The sequence below is a fragment of the Labrus mixtus genome, chromosome 2 (genome assembly GCF_963584025.1).
Source record: "Labrus mixtus chromosome 2, fLabMix1.1, whole genome shotgun sequence".
Classification (NCBI taxonomy): Eukaryota; Metazoa; Chordata; class Actinopteri; order Labriformes; family Labridae; genus Labrus; species Labrus mixtus.
In genome coordinates, this window is record NC_083613.1 from 4,949,661 (window position 1) to 4,966,816 (window position 17,156).

A 17,156-nucleotide genomic window follows, 5' to 3' on the forward strand; every position below is an offset into this window, starting at 1 on the left:
CTGAGACTCCTTTCCAGCATGTCATTCCCCACTTTCTCTCCGATTTCAGACTCTATCCACTGACTTGACCCCCCCCCCCTTGTGACATCACAAAGGGAAGTAACCCCTCCCCCAGGTGTGTGACACTCCCACAGCTAGGTGTTTGTTCTGCCCTCTGAGTCTGCCTTTCCACTGTAAACAATAGGACATGAAGCGAGAAAGCCCAAGCCACCAATCCCATCCAAAGAGGGGGCGTGGTCAGACACAGCTCATTTGCATTTAAAGCTACACACACAAAAACAGCCTGTTCGGAGCAGGGCTGAAATAGAGGGGTTTATAGACATGATCAAATACAGGATCAGAGTGGATTTTTAGCAGGAAACTTCAAATAGCGCTGAGACTTCTTGAAACTTGTTGAAAAGGAGTATAGTATATGACCTTTAAGTGAAATGAGTAACGGTAAGACAAGTATGATGAGCCATATGGAAAAAAACTGAGTGTCTAATTGAAGTTGAACACACACAGGCTGCATCTATTACCCAGCAGTGGTTGGCTTTTACTAAAGAGGGAAGACAGAGGGGATGCATCGTTTTATCTGGTCCCTGCTGAAACTACATTAGCTGCTTCTTTCATAAAACCTTTGACTTAATTTAAGCGTACTTGGGTTTTTTGAAAGGCGTTATATAAATCCAATTTATTATTATTATTAACTGTTTGTGGCCTAGTTGTATTGTGAGTAATAAAGCCACTATGTTTTTACAAGCCTAAGGTGCGGATAAAAAAACCAAAAAAAAACATCTTTGTTCCCGGTGCATCAATTTGAGGGCTAACGAGAAGATGTCTCTTTGTGGATGTTTCCCTGCAGAGCATCTCAGTAGACCCCTCTTTACACAGGTGGACACGGGAGAGAGCGTGGGGAGACGATCCACCAAAGAAAGTGCACCTGTGATGTTTTTTAATACTCTGAAGAGAACTTTTTCTCAAAAACACCACAAGCCTTTATTTAGTGAACACAGCTGGCTTGTTTTAGGAATCAAGATGAAATATATACCATTAGAAGAGCCAAGTAAATTTATGTGGAAAGGGCCTGAGCTACACCCACACACACAAACACACACACTCTTACCCCTCCTCTGTCAGTGGCCCCATTCTCCCATTAGGCCTGGTGTCTTTGTGTTTGCACACATCGTCACTTCTTATTTCTGATCTCCCTCTCCCTGCTTCCTGTCGTCTCTTACATCTCATTATCTCTGCGTGGTCTGTAACCTAATTCCACTGACAGCTCTGCCTGCTGGAGAGGAACCGACGAGCGCAGGCCCCGGCCCCCACTGAAATTACCTCGAAATAACATTTCCCTCTGTGCCTTCCCTTAGCTGATATTTCAATTAGGAGGTCAACAGGGGTAGGGTGGCGCTCACTGGGATGGATGGAAGGCAGAAAGGAATCAAAAGGAAGAGGAAATGACAAGTAGCAGCCAGCGCACAAAGAGAGGAGGGCAGATGTCGAGCAGGAGGAAAGATTGGGAGACAAGAGGGTGAAGAGTCACCAAAATTACATCAGCACTGTACAAAGATGGGCAGAAGACATCGGCTGTTTCCATCTGTCTTTCCCCAACATGAATAGTTTTGTTCTTCATGTGGCCTTGGAGATGGCACTTCGACAGGAAAAAAATGACTTGTTCTGTTATGACTGCTTCTTTATCACGCTGGCTTGGAACTACTAAGGAGAGATGGAGGCTAAGAGTTCACGCTGTGCAAGTTTTCCATTGAGATTCTGGATGCAGACATCATCGTTTCCCTCTTTCATATCAATCAGATCTGTCCTTTTGATCCTTCCTATGTGAGCCATTGATCCTTCACTCTTCAGTGAAGGATGTAGTAACAACGGTTCAGATAAGACACGGCCACTGAGAGTCTATTCCTGTATCTGTGTCTTGCTCTGCTCCCTCTGCTATGATAGACCAGCGCCAGGTCTTTTTTACTCAATTGGGAGAAGTGGAGTTAAGAAAAGATTATGACTGCTTCTTTGCTTCTTCAGCAACGGAGTCATCCAGTGTACCAATTTTTTCACAAACCACATTTCTTCCTGATGAAAAAAAAATCATGGCAATGTTATAGCTCTGTCTCAGCCAAAGCAGCACGCTTTTACAAGATCTGGCACCACAGATTGAACTTCTCTCTGAAAACTAAAACTGAAAATTGAAAGAAAGCATTTGTGTCCATGCTTGTAAAACTTGTTATTTTATTACCTTTTTGTCAGTTTTTCAGGGGAAAAGGGCAGAAAGTACAGCTGTTGTCGTTGCTTGAAGTTCATCATTGTTGTTTAAGGGGATCTTTGATCATCATTTTAGCTCACTGGTTTATCAGGTTGTACAGTACATATGCACAAAAGATGAAAGTACACTTTTTTTTTATTACTTTATTGCAGGCTGTTTTACTGCATTACAACTTCTCATATTTCATCATAAATTTTGTTCTTCCTGCCACATTTTTATACAGTATATAATTTTTTTTTAAAACATACAAGAATACATACAACATGAAATACAATAAAAAATAAATAAAAATCCAAAGAAAAGGTACGAAGAGAAAAAAGATAATTAAATTAATCAAATTAATTTAATTTAATTAATTAATTAATTAATTAATTAATTTAAAAAAAATATATATATATACACATTTGATCTTCCACCATCCATACTAAATACATATGATTCTGCCTTCAAATATATTCTACCTACTCCTCTTTGATTTCTGCTTTCCCCTCCACAAACTTCCAGAATGAGAAGTTTTACCTAACACTTGTGTACTGTGTAATGGATTCAAAATAATGTCAACAATAAAAACTAATTTTGCATTAAACAAATCCTTGTCTTAAACACTTAAAAAACCCTTTTTACCCTTACATAACATGATCTGTTCTCTTCACATGTGACAGACAAATGGTGTTTATTTGCAGTTGTCCTCTGGTGATTCTAACAGCAGCTTTTGTTTGCTTTTGTTGACTTTTGCTAACAGATGCTTTTTTGGACTAACCCAACATTTTGTTTGTTTGTTTGTTTTTCTTTGTGGCTGCTTCTCATCGCCACCCAGTTACTAAGAGACGCAAGGCACATCTGAAGAGGCTGGACCGCCGCTGGACTCTGGGGGGGATAGTGAACCGTCAGCACAGCAGAGGTGACCTTAGCAACAAAAAAATCCCACACACACACTCGCACACGGAACACACTGCAAGAAGAGAACGCACACAGTACACGTGAATGAGCCTTCTTTATTATAAAAGAGTGCATGTGTCAAAAATTCTCAAGTAAGCGCATTCTGTTGTGCAACATTATGGCAAGGTTTTCAAAGGTTGTCCACCAAAGATATAGATCTTGAGATGAAATATTTCAGACAACACTGTCCTGCATGTTCTCTCACGGTGTCTTTTCAATCACTTGAAAGGAGAGCTGTAGCTCATGGTGGCAGACTAACAGTAGAGATACTTAATCTGGGCTGCACTATGGTGCAGTGGTTGTCTCACAGTGAAGGAGGATACTGGTTCGAATCCCCGTCGAGCAGGGCCTCTCTGTGCACGTTCTCCCAGTGCATGTGTGGGTTCCCTCCTTGAACTCCGGCTTCCTCCCACAGTCCAAAGAAATGCTCGTTCGGTGATTCTAAAATTGCCCGTAAGTGAGAGTGTGGCTGGTTGTCTGTCTCTGTATGTCAGACCTGAGATTGACTGGCCAACAGTCCAGGTAGCCCCGCCTCTGGCACCAACAGCTGGGCGAGACCCTGAATGGGAAAAGCAGTAGGCTATATATGATGGATGGATTTTGAATATGCTCCTAACTTAGAAAAAAGTAAACAATAGTTATTTTTTTACAATTTCATATATCGGCAATTAATAAAGATTGCAAATATATTGCTCTTAAAAAGCCAGATGTTTTAGCCTACAATGCCGTTAACATGAGCTCACATAAATCTTTTGTTACGTCTAATGAAGACTTAGTCGCAGAAGCTCAGACAAAGCTAGAACGTGGACCTTTTCAAGAGATAATTGTATCAGCATGTACACTTGTTAGATTTTCTTTTCAGAGATGAAAATGTGGAGAATTATAATTGTAGGATTGAAATAGTCAGAACAAGAGAGAGTCAAAGCAGGCTAATTGGTTTGCCAGCTTCAAATGTTTAAGTGCCCTGCTGTAGGTTGAACACTGAAACTGCGAAGGTCAGTTTAAGAAAAAATTATTTACTATATTTCTCTACTTTCCACTGTCAAGTTGATATTAGCTCACAAAGTATTACTCGCATTATTTCTCCTGCCTAAAAAAAGACGGTGAGGTGAAGAAGTTCAGATAAAGCTAGGAAGTGGAACTTTGAATGGAGTAATTTTCATTTCACATGCATGTGTTACATTCTATTTTAGGTGATACATTCAGCAAAATTATAAAAGCACCAAAAAGTCAGAATAAGATGACAAAGAAAGTGTTTGAAACTGATTCACCAACTCATACAGTACAAGGAAAATGCACTGTACCTCTGCTGAGCCCCTCTTTGGGCCCCACTCGTCTTCACTTTCACATATTTTGTGGTCCACATGGTAAACAACCTCATTCACATCCTCAGCAGTCAGCCAACAAACAACTGGCCTGGAGAATCTACCGGGAGCAGATTATTGGGTGGCCGTGAGTCAGCTCTGACAGTAAAATCTCAACTCTCACTCCATCAAACTTGGAATGCTCTTCTACTCACACTGGGCAAAAACAAATAATTGGGCTGCCTTTTAAATATGTTTGGATAATTGAGGCTTTTTCGGCTTTTTCGCAGCACAGACCAAGCAAGCTTGACAACCACCAAGCCATGATGTGAACATAAATGATTGTATAACAGCTTGATCAAAGCAAGCTCCCCCTCGGTTTGAAAAAGCTGTTAATGACTGCTTCAGTTTATGTGTTCAAATAGAGACAAACATGAAAATGTCATTGCACGCTTTTTAATATTTGCATTTCTAAAATGAACTGCAATTTGGTTACGTCAATATTGCTTTGATGCTGAAATGGAGACATGAGTCCATGTCTGAAACAACATTTCATTCCTCTTAGGAAATGAATCAGCTCTAACGTTTCAAAGCTTTTTCCACACTGTAAGTTGGGTGCCTTTCTTCTCTCAGGATTACTCAGGGCTCCTAGCAGACACCTTGAAGTTACGATCTGTTTTGTGGAAGCTGTTCCTGGAGCAGAGAAACCTCTGTGAAACCCTTAATAAGACTCTTTGTTTCTTGTCTTCATAATATGGCCTGGCTGTAATGAATGTGATACCATCTATACTTAGCAAGCAGGTAAAAAAAAAGAGGGAAATCAGGAGCACGACATGTGCTGCTTCTACTCCAGAAAGCCAATAGTAACTTCTACTGTACAGGAGACAAATGGAAGGGCCCCTACTTCTAAAAACATACATATTAATATACCAGACATATTCTTATATCACAGCCTCAGGCAGTTGATGCAGTGTAAGTTACACACTTTGCCACATACCCACATCATTAAAGTGTTTGGTTTTGTAGGAAAGAGTGGTAGCTATTCAGAGACCGGGGAACACTCAGTCGCAACCCTCACACTCTGGGAATTAAAGTTGGGTAGTTAGATCTTGGAAGAAAGATTAGAGGATGACGCTGAGCAGTATATCATCAGTCAAAGAGTAAGAATCAGAGTTAGGGTTACAGCATTAGCCAGGTCTGCAGGAACATTACCTAACGAGATAACGTCTCTCAGAACAGCGAGGCTTGGCCCAAAGCGAGCCGGTGGAAAAGTGTGAAAGTGGGGCAGCAGCCCAATCTGCAGAATGGTTTTAATCACACAGAACCTCAACGTCTATAGAGTGTGGATGAGTCACCAGGCTAGCTGTCGCCACTGGAGAATGAGGCCATGAAGCACTTTTGGAGGCCGTTTCTGGAATTCAAGCACTTTTTTTTTTTTTAGACGTCTAATCTTTGACTGTAGTGTAGTGAGAAGAGCATTTCAGGTCTTCTCTGTTTCACTGAGTTTCAAACTTGCTTGTTTTGTTCAGTGTGGTTACAGTTCAAATGTTTGAAGCCATATTTGTTATACATTCAAAGATGTCACTTCACTGAGAGTGTAATATTTAACATTGGCTGCCAAGCGATGTATTTTGAACAATTTTGAATCGAGAAAAGAAGACAAACTTTCTTCAAGTTTAAAGGCTTTATATTTGATTTTTCACACTTAAATGTAATATAAATCAAGTATATACTCTGAAAATAACTCTGTGAGTCATGACTGTCCACAATGGGTGTAACACCTGAGTCCCACTGTCTGTGATGTTTTCAGAGTTTTCAGAGTCCTATCTTCAGTTTGTTTACATCACCAGGACGGCCGGCTGACTCCTCCCCTCACGTATAAAAGTTGTTTAATTGAGGGACTAGAGAAAAGAAGAATAACATACTGTACTCACTGCTTAACTGTGTTTCTAGATCACGCTCATTTCAGGTAAATTTACATGCAGTGTGAAGATACGAGCATAATAAAGATCGCTAGCATTAGCATGCTAACACAACAATGCACCGCGAGTTGTTTTGGTTTCATGCTGGTGCTCAAGGGCGACATCAGCACGGACACATGGAAAATTGCATATAAAGCCTTTAATGTGCAGTGAGATCAAACCTTTTTTTAGTAGTGTGATGCAGTTGAGTTGAGGGTGTGAGTTGCTTAATATACTGACAAAACATGAAATATATCATCCCAGACATGCAGTTTGAGTGAGGCAAATGTGATTAAAAAATGTTTCCCAACATGTCGAGATAGGATTGTACATCTCCCAAGAGTAACAGGTGACAGCAGATTGTATTACAGTCGTGGAACAGTTCAAGGGCAAGTTTTATTTTATTCAAGACAACTTGGCTGCAGATGTTTTTGAGTAATGTTTGACGTTGATGAAACAGCATGAAGTCCTTGGGATGGCTCCTGCTTCATTACATGAAACTTGCCAAAATTGAGATGAATGACTATTCCGATTCGTAATAATAAGTGGCTTACCGAGTGTATGTTCCACTTCCTGCATATGAGAGTTAAATACATCTACTACACGTCATGTCACAGGGTAACTGGAGTAACCTGGGCTGTTTAGAGTTGTGTTGACTGTTCGTGCCACCAAAAAAAAAAGCTTTGCTATTTTTTTAATTCTAAGACACTTTGTCAAATTTTGCAAATTCACTTGTTTTCTGTTGTTTTTGTTTTTGCAGTTCCAGTTTCAGCACGTTTTTTTGCTGACAGGCACATGATCAGATATCAGAGGCAGCTTCACTCTACATACAATACTTCACCTAGAGGTTCACCAATGGCATCTCCCAGAATGACAAATATGAGGAGAAGATAGCTCAACATCTTTAACACCACAATGTTAAGAGTTCAGGCCGGTTGATTTTTTTAAACTTCTTGTTTTAGGGTTTTGCTGCATTATCATGGAATACAGCTTAATGAGAGAATGTATCAGCATGCAGTGGGGCTGGGATTGGTTTGGCTGAAAGTGATGAAGCCACACATACTGTAGGGTAAAAAAGGACTGACACATAAGAGGACAGAGAGTTTTTCAAATTGTAAGAGTTACTCGCTGCATTGCGGACATGTCAAAAGGCTTGACCAGTCCGCCCCTCTATCCAACCTCTGAAATAGTCTCACCATGAAACCTGCAGCTGCTGCCGCCTTCAGTCCTTTTTTTTTTTTGTCCGTGGATTTTCCAGGTTTTTCAATCATTAACCGCTCTTCACTTTGTGACTGTATTACCTTCTGTCGGCGTGCTGTCCAATTACCGCACTGTGCTGTCTGCCTGTCTGTGCCTGAACTCGGTTTCAACTGTGCTTCAGTCCAGACCTGCTGCACCAGATGGCCCGAGGGTGTGCTACTGGGAATAATATGACTGCCAGAAAGCAAAGACAACCACAAGAAAAGTGTAGTGGAACTGGCCTGGTGCCGTGTTTTTTTATCTTGAAAGTTTTAGCACAGTGACAAAAAAAGAAAGAAAAAAGCAGCTATTATTGAAGAAAAAAAAGTTCCAGTCTCCTCGTCTTATCCTCGCCAACCTTCTTGTCATCCCTATTTCCCCCTTTCTCTGCTTTGTGAGTGGAGGCACCACTGTCCGGGGCCTGATAATGCATTGCCAGGCTTAGCGATAAGAAATGGGTGAGTGAGGTTTTACAGCTCAGCACGGACACATGAGATACAGCGTGATTTAGAAGCGCTGGAAAAGGACAAAAACAAAAGACTGATTCAATACGATTTATGTTCTCCCGGGGAGCTCGTTTGCTAATGGAGGGAGAGCAGTCGTCTCCTCCTCCAGAATCTGCAGCTCGTGTGCTGACGCAGATTCCCTTTGCTCTTTCACGGGATGCTTCATAGAGATGATGTTGACAGTGAAATAAAGGGCGCACTCAAGACTGAAATTAAATTAAGGTTCATCACTTTTTTGACTCCCAGATGCTCTGTCACAAAGCCGGGTCAGGGTGTCTTGACCTCGCTGCGGGGTCTCCGATTGGCTACTGGCTTGCAGTGTGACCTCATTGTATTCTTGGCAGGGGTTCAATAAAAAAACTGTCCTCCCTCCTCCGCCCTGCTCGTCCTTTCTCTGAGTGCTATCATTTACAGCAGGTCCCTAATGTGATTTATAGTCCCTACTGACCCTCCTCTGGACTCACTGTGCCGTCACTGCAGTGTGACGCTGATGCCAACGCAAACACGGTGATGGACCACTGAGGCATGTGCACAGCTCATGAAAGTCACAAAACACAGATGTGATTAATGGATGTGATCAGTGACATCTTTCATTCTTATCCCCCTGGGAATGATAAATTCAAAATAATCACCTTGGCTGATAAAAATCAGTCTGCCAATCTTATTTTTCAAATATGGCCTGACACACATCCTGTAGGTATCAACATTTATGATTTCCAATCCATGGGGATATTAAACTTGTCGTGTTCATGTAGTTTGTCCAGCAGATCACGCCAAGAGTCCATAGTTTACAACATTCTCAGCACTGTCTGCAGCTCATGCTCCATCAGAGCTGAGCACATGGAGGTCATTGGGAACGTGCTCTTTAATAAAGTTATTTCTTATCATTCTGGAGCCTTATGGGTATTTTTAAAGTGTTTCTCCATCATAGACTTTACTTCTAAATGCCTCCCAGCTTTATTTACTATTGATTTTAGTATATTATTTTTGTCCATCAGAGAGTATGATGCCATACCCTGATTGGTTCATTATCTGAGAACCTCTCCTGGCACTACCTCTCTGCTGTGTATTCTTTACGTGTGTTGTTTTGTAACATCTTGTGAGTGAAAACTAGTCAGTGATTTTATCATCTGTTTCTACTGATTTGAGATGCTACATCCAGACACAACAAATCTCCTCCGAACACAACTTACCTGATATTGTAAAAAAATAAAAAACTGAATCCTGGAACAATTTTTTAAAGCACAAATTGTGAGTTTTGGGCAATTTTATAAAACAGAATGAGACCAGATGTTTAGGGTTTTTTGTTGTTGTTGTTGGGGGTTGTGATGGGTTTGGGTTAGTTTTTTTTTTTTTGGGGGGGGGGGGGGGGGGGGGTCTGGAAAAACTGCCCCTAGAATTAGTTGCGGATTTGAGAGGGATAAAATAGTGAAAAACAAATATACCACTAGAAAAATCTTTATATATTTTTTTCTAATATTTCCAATAGAGAAATTCTGCACTATCAGTCTGAGAAGAACGCCTCCTTATTGAAACTTTACAGTACAAAACATGTTGTTATATTGCATCAATACACTCATAACAAGCTCATGTATTAAGGTAGACGTCTCAGATTATTTTGTGAGCCGGCACATTTGTTATTCCCTGTCCATCTGTAAGCAATCACCCCCAGCTCTGCACACACACACACACACACACACACACAAACACATAAATACATAACATGCTTTGCAAGTTGAGGTTCAGGGCTAGACATTCCACCCTGCTTGACATTACATTATTGACCCCAGCTGCTCCGCACTGACAGGCAGGAGAGGAACTGGAATCCCCGCCGTCTGGACGTACCCCACCTACTGAAAGCATGCATTCAGATGAATAAACACTCGCACACATACCTCTGAGTTACCCTCCCTGCCCCTCATGTTTTCATCAAAACAGTCTCATTACCTCCAACAATATCAGGTCTTATTCTCTCCTCTTTATTTCATTTATTCTGTACTGATTAAGATCAATACCTACAGCCACTTCTTCCATTGTAATTGTCTCTAGCAATGGATGAGTTTTTTTTTCTTCTCAGCATACCGTATTCATTTATATAGGCCATGGAGTGCAGCCAAAGTGGTAATGTGATCATCTCTCCTTGGTGTCCATGGTCTGATCTACCTGCCAGTCTTAAGACTCCTCTTCTGCTCCCATCGTTTTGCCTTGAATTCCTTTTGGAAGTACTGCAGAGTGTGTGAGACAGGATTGGCAATCAGAAAAAAAGGGGTATGAGCGGAGATATCTTGGTCCAATAAGTCTTATCTTCTCAAATGAGGCCCTGATGTGGGCCTGCATGCTAGAAGAGGAATCTCCCTGTAGAGAGAGGAACGCTGGATCAAGGTCCAAAATGGGCCAGGCGTGGATCAGAAACGAGCCGCAAAAGAGGAGAGGTTCAGCCAGTAGAGGGAGCCGGTTGTTATGATTGCCTTAAGATGAGGAGGGGGAGAGGGTTGTGTTTGTGTTGGTATGAAAAATAGTCAGAGCATTTTAAGTAGGTCAGAGTCGTCATCCCCCCCCCCCCCGCTGATATGGTCCTCTGGGATAGATGTAAACTATATGGTAGTATCACACTGCAGTAAAAAAAAAAAAAGACTGTTAAATGGCAATATTTCACTCACTTTGTTTCTTTTCCTCTCTCCGTTAACTTTCATGCACTCCAGAGGAGAAATATGTGACAATACAGCCGTACACCAGCCAGGGGAAAGACGAAGTCAGCTTTGAGAAAGGGGTCACCGTGGAGGTCATCCAGAAGAACCTGGAGGGCTGGTGGTTCATCAGGTGAGTAAAATCTGCTCAGGGACGAAAGAGCATCAAAACACAGCAGTTCATTAAGAGAGTATTGTTGTTGTTGTTGTTGTTGTTTCTAATTTATAGCTTTACACCAGCTTTTTCCAAATTCTATCACCTATCCTTGCAGTTGGCATGAGCATACAAATCTACAAATGATACAGAATGAGTGCAAAAAACAAAGAACAAAAAAGACTTTTGCTGTTTCCTAAACATCACAAATAATCAGGGTTGATGTTTCAATCGTTCAAAATGTAACCAATCATGTGCTTACTAAAATGTCCATATCGTAATTGTGCCCAAGTGCGTCCCCTTTCAGTAACATATCACATATAGATCTGGAATCACACTAAACAGAACGTGGATCATCAGCAGCTCTTATAATGGAATCAAATATTTCTCCATTAACGTTGTTTACCAATGCAGATGACAAATCAAAGACTTCTAGAGAAAGAAGTGCATTGATGAATAGACAGAGGGCACTCCTCTGATGGTTAAAAAACACTGAAGTAAGAATGATATTTCATTAATATTATCATCACATTGAGCTTTGTATTATTGTCAGCTAGCAGCATTTCTTGGGTGGAGCTGATCTGCATTTAGGATTGCTATCACATGCTGCCTTGTGGCTCTCGTGCACATGCTCCTGTAACAGGGTGCAGGCGGATATACTAAACACATTTATTGAAAGGTGCTTGTGTGATTTAGTGGAATAAAGGCTAACTTTTGTTGCCTTTTGGGGAGCTTCTCTTTATCAGAATAAGGATAGTAAAAATTTGTATACACTCATAACTAATGTTAGAATGTTTGATTAACAGTTTTATAAAAGTATTTGTGATTCGTGATTTTGTGCTTAAACCCTCGACTGCAAGATCACAGTGTTGTATCTATCTACAAAGAGTTAGCACGTGTCGCTACATTAACATAAAAAACACAGACTTCAGAAGTCAGGTTCATATAAAGGGGCCTTTATATGTGGTCCTACCTGCACTATAACAACATGTTAGTCATTACCCCTCATGTGTATTGTGCTGCCAGATTCTTGCAGCTACAATTCTCATCCCTAATGGCAATGCATGAACTTAGGGAGGAGGTTGTCATATGCTGTACAGATGCTAAAGACCCTTCAAATTTATGATATGTTATATTACTAAATAAATAGCAAAGAAATAAAAAATGGATTTGATTTATTCACTCCCCTTACTGCAATGCATAATGACTCATTTTAGAGCATGTTGTCCAAAAATTCTCCAGGTGTACATCTGAGTCATGCTGCACTCAATGTGCCCCCTTTTTTTTTTTTTTTTTACAGTGAAATCACAGCACAGGGTTTTATTTTTAGTCATAGGGACTCCTTGTGGTCACAGCTGGAGTCATGCAACAGGGGAGCCGAAATGACCCCATCTCTTCTGAGCAGAAAATGGCCCACCTAGAGGCAAATGAGTCAGAGTTGCTTTTAGAAACATTACCTATTGTTGCACACTGCTCTGTTAAATGAGCCATTTGCTTTACAATGAGTGTGGAAATGCAGGGAGCATTTGTGTCTCTTTGCATATATAATACAGTCTATTTACGTGCTTTTGGCTACCCCTGCATCATTAGAATTACAATAGCTTCTGCTTTTCAATATTTGTTATCTTACACGGTGCATTTTATTGCATACTTAAGTCCAGAGGATGTGGAAATTCTGTTGCATATTCACCCCCTCCCCCCCTCAAAAAATTATAGGCTGTCTACATCAGTGCCCCTTTAAAGGTGGATTTGTCTCACACTTTGAGCTACGGAGACTGATGAATAGAAAAAAAGTAATGAAATGCTCTCAGACTCACCTCAAGAATGAATGCCAAAAAAAACCCAAGTAGGCAAAATAATGTGCCAAAAGAACTAGAAATCTGACTTTCTAAGATTTAATAAATATACATCGTCATAAAAAACAATAACGGCTTTCTCTTATTGGAGGAAGAAGTGCTATAATTTAGCAGTCAGTGTCACATCAGTCTCGAGTACAGGCTTAATTCCTCGGAAAATCACAGAGAGAAGTAGCATATTATAGTGAAAATCAAAAATCTTGACCAAGAAAAGAGAGATTGTTTTGTTCATTATATGACTTTAGAATGACTCATACGTTGTTCCTCATGCATGAGAAGTGTTCTGTGGGTATTCACTTCTTCTATAGTGATTCATGATTACTATGCAAATTTTTGACAAATAAAAGGCAGGTCTCAGTTAGAGGCTCATATGCATTTAGTGTTGATTAGTTAGTGGATCAAACATCTGGAGAAAAAGCAGCGAGACACAAAAAAATACTTCAACATTTGTCAAAGAGAAACAGAATGTTGCTGGTATGCGTAGCAGTCATGCAGGAGGTTGGCATACTGTCCTAAAAATAAAGATCAGATAAGTCATTTTTAACTCAATTTGTTTAGCGTTATCCTAACTTGGTGCAGAGTGAATATTCAATATTCTAACTGGTGTACATTTACAATTATCAAGTCATTTCATGGACCAAAGTAAATAAAAGCCCAGACAATTAATTGAAGTTTAACTGTAACCAATAATATCTTTTGTTGTAGTCCTGCTTGGTACATTTACCCTTCTTCAAACATCATGTCATGTAAAAATATCTGATGAGTTAGTGCAGTTGAACTTTTACATGAGAATGCATTCATTCTGTGTTATGTCTCCTACCCACAGATATTTAGGAAAAGAGGGCTGGGCCCCTGCCTCCTACTTGAAAAAGGTAAAGGAGGACTTCTCCCCTCGAAAGAAAACCCTGACGGGCCCCGTGGAGATCATCGGCAACATCATGGAGATCAGCAACCTGCTGCAGAAGAAGTCGGTTAGCGAGAAGGACATCCAGACGGACGGAGAAGCCGGCACCTCGCCCGAGCGGCACATCTCGAAGAGCGAGATCAGCCTGCCCATGCCCTATAACTCTGAGATCAACGCTGAGACGGGCAGGAGGCTGAGTGCGGGGCGGGACACCAACAGCCCGTGTCTGGGAATAGCAGCGAGCGCCGCACTCAGAGAGAGTAAAGCAAGAGGCGAGCCAGGGTCCCCAGCTGTTGCTAGAGTGGCGCCTCATCGAGTGGAAATTGGTGAGCATTTTGTGGAGTGTTTGGGACATAATGAATCTTTCTGCGGCAGTGATTAAATCTGTAAATGCATAGACGTGTAAGAGAGAAGGGTTTGGAAACTTTGGACGAGGCATTAAAACATGCTGCTTTCTTTCTGTGTAGGATTTGATGCTATAGGTAAGCTGCTGGTTTTATCTGATTGTAATCTAATCTCAGAATCTGACTCAATAACCTGTGAGGCTGTTTAACATGGGCTTTAAATTGTTACTGTAGGTGTGTTATTACCATCTCAATCACATACTAAGACTGTAACACTGGTACATTATGTGTTTCTGAGCTTTTGTTTATTACTGCGTTACACTTGTGCCTCATTCCTGAGCTTGTGATTGGACATGTTGAACACAGAAGGAGTAAAAGTATTTTGGGAACATGTTTTTGGAGAGATACATTTATCGCCAACTTTTAATTTGAGCAAACGATAATCTAATTAGTGCTCAGTGTGTTGGTTTGCAGGTTTGCTGATATGCACTTAATTAGGTTTATTCATCATTTCCTCTTTTGATTAACATGTGTTTGGGCAAGCCCTAAGACCCTCAGTGCTCACAGTTGTCTCTTTCCCTTTTTGCAACATCTGCTCTGTGCACTCTCATGCTCAACAAACGCCATGGAGTCAGTGTAACGAAATCTAAAACTTTCAAAAATATGAGATGATCATTTGTGACTGGATGTTGATAGTTAGTTTTATTGCCAGTTGCAACCTCGCTATGTTATTTTGAAGCTATGATCTATAGTAGTTTGAGAACTTGAATGGTTGTCACCTGCAAAGCCAAGGATTTTTTTTATTTTTTTTTAAATGGCAGTAGTTCCTTTCAAACATCAGATCCCTGAATTGTGACTTCATATTCAAATAATAGTCTAAGAGATATATTTTTAAATAGTGTATAAACTTGCTGTGTAAGGATCAGAACAAAATTTGGATACTTGTGAAAAATCCTTGGTTAAGAAAATAGACACACTTGGTCTTATTTTCAAAATGAGCTACAGGAAATAAATAATAATCAAGCTGAGGTTGTTCAGCTTCTAACCATCAAGGAAGCCAACTAGTGGCTAGCTTAGTGAGCCACTGCATACTGTCTATGATGAAAATGAGATGCTTACCAAGTAAGGGTGCTAGATGGTAAAGTACAGATTCACCTACAACCAGGGATTCTTAAACTAGCTATTGCTGCATTGCACTAGAACTTTCAACTATTTTTGGGGTGCTTTGGACTGAGTTTCTCACCTTTTTGTAGTGCTTCCCTACCATACTAACTGTTAATACCAATGGCAATCTTAATGGAGCCTTGCTGATGCTACCTTGAGTATGGTTTCCTTGCTACATCTGCTTCATGGACACACTTCTGTGTGAGTTTGACGATCAGTCAGTCATCAAGATAATCTTTTTTAGGCAATACACGAGTCTCCAAATCCAGTAATGAGACACCAAAACGAGTGCTATGAATGAAACATTCTGGCTTCCTGTGTAACCCTGGGTCTCTAAAAGTAAGATAAGAAATTTGCTCATTGGTGAGAAGAGGGGGTTTTACTTTGAGTGAAGCTGTCAGTCTGAAACCAACACCATGACCACCACCAGCCACTCTGACTCCCTGGGCATGGGAACGAGGCACAAATGTTAGTCTGATGTGGGTTCATACTTTGTAAATGAATGAGATGTTTCTTTGGTTTATCAGGCTCTCCAAATCTGAGGCAAAAACCTCCCCCAAGAAGAGAAGCCAACCTCGTAAGTAATTAACAAGCTACTGTTTTTCTTTAGGGCTTCATTTGAAACAACGCTATGTTCACCTGGACTAAGCTATGTTCACCAGGACTAAGCTATGTTTACCAGGACTAAGCTATGTTCACCTGGACTAAGCTATGTTCACCAGGACTAAGCTCTGTTCACCTGGACTAAGCTATGTTCACCTGGACTAAGCTATGTTCACCTGGACTAAGCTATGTTCACCAGGACTAAGCTCTGTTCACCTTGACTAAGCTATGTTCACCAGGACTAAGCTCTGTTCACCAGGACTAAGCTCTGTTCACCTGGACTAAGCTATGTTCACCTGGACTAAGCTATGTTCACCTGGACTAAGCTATGTTCACCAGGACTAAGCTCTGTTCACCTGGACTAAGCTATGTTCACCAGGACGAGGCTATATTCACTTGGACTAAGGTATGGTCACCAGGACTAAGCTATGTTCACCAGGACTAAACTATATTCACCAGGACTGTGTAAGCATCACAGAGCTACCCATGATCACAATGAAGAATGATCTAACAAGCTGCTGGTGCAAGCTGGAAAAGATTTTTCAAAGCAGTACAAAAAGAGTAAGCAAGAATAACAAGTTAAACGGAAAAGGTTATTAATGAGCTCCCGGTTGGCATAGCAACCCCAGTAACAGCAAAGCACAGAGAAACACACAAGTTTCCGCATATCTGATCCACCACTGAACACATTTGAATTCTGTACATGCTTTGATATGTTTTTTTTATCACATGAAGCCTAAAGCATACCTTTAAACGAGTTGTCTCTTTTATTATGCCCGTACACTCATTCTGAAGTCATGGCCAGATACAGTATGATGATGTCTAAAAATGATGACATTTCCCCCTCTTTTTCTGATGCAGGGATTCCAGTTACCTAAGCCACCAGAGCCCCCTGCTGTGGAAGCAGAGTATTACACCATAGCAGATTTCCAGTCCTCAATCTCCGATGGCATCAGTTTCCGTGGAGGACAAAAGGCTGATGTAAGAGGCCACATCTACATTGTTGTCGCTGAGATATAGACAGTCAGGGCTCGTTGAATATGAATGGTGACCGAGTGCCGCCCCAGATAGACTCGGAAGCTGAGGCAATAGCGATTCGACCTTGAGATTTGTGTTTGAACGTGATGATGTAGAAAGAATGGAACTCTGCAGAGACTCAGGTAGAGGGATGAGATCATTCAGAAACCTTCAAGGTAAAGTTATGGTGAACTGGGAGTTGTAGGATTACTATTGTGTGGTCT

General features: G+C 40.9%; 1 protein-coding gene across 2 annotated transcripts in view; it reads left to right on the forward strand.

Annotated features, from left to right (window-relative positions):
* Positions 1 to 17,156, forward strand: part of sh3pxd2aa (SH3 and PX domains 2Aa) — a 125,733-nt gene that overhangs the window by 98,349 nt on the left and 10,228 nt on the right. For both annotated transcript variants that reach the window (XM_061048354.1, XM_061048363.1), the window contains 5 exons: positions 3,072 to 3,155; positions 10,906 to 11,023; positions 13,727 to 14,130; positions 15,840 to 15,889; positions 16,777 to 16,896. In XM_061048354.1, coding sequence (XP_060904337.1) covers positions 3,072 to 3,155; positions 10,906 to 11,023; positions 13,727 to 14,130; positions 15,840 to 15,889; positions 16,777 to 16,896 — 776 coding nt within the window. The remainder of the gene's footprint in view (positions 1 to 3,071; positions 3,156 to 10,905; positions 11,024 to 13,726; positions 14,131 to 15,839; positions 15,890 to 16,776; positions 16,897 to 17,156) is intronic.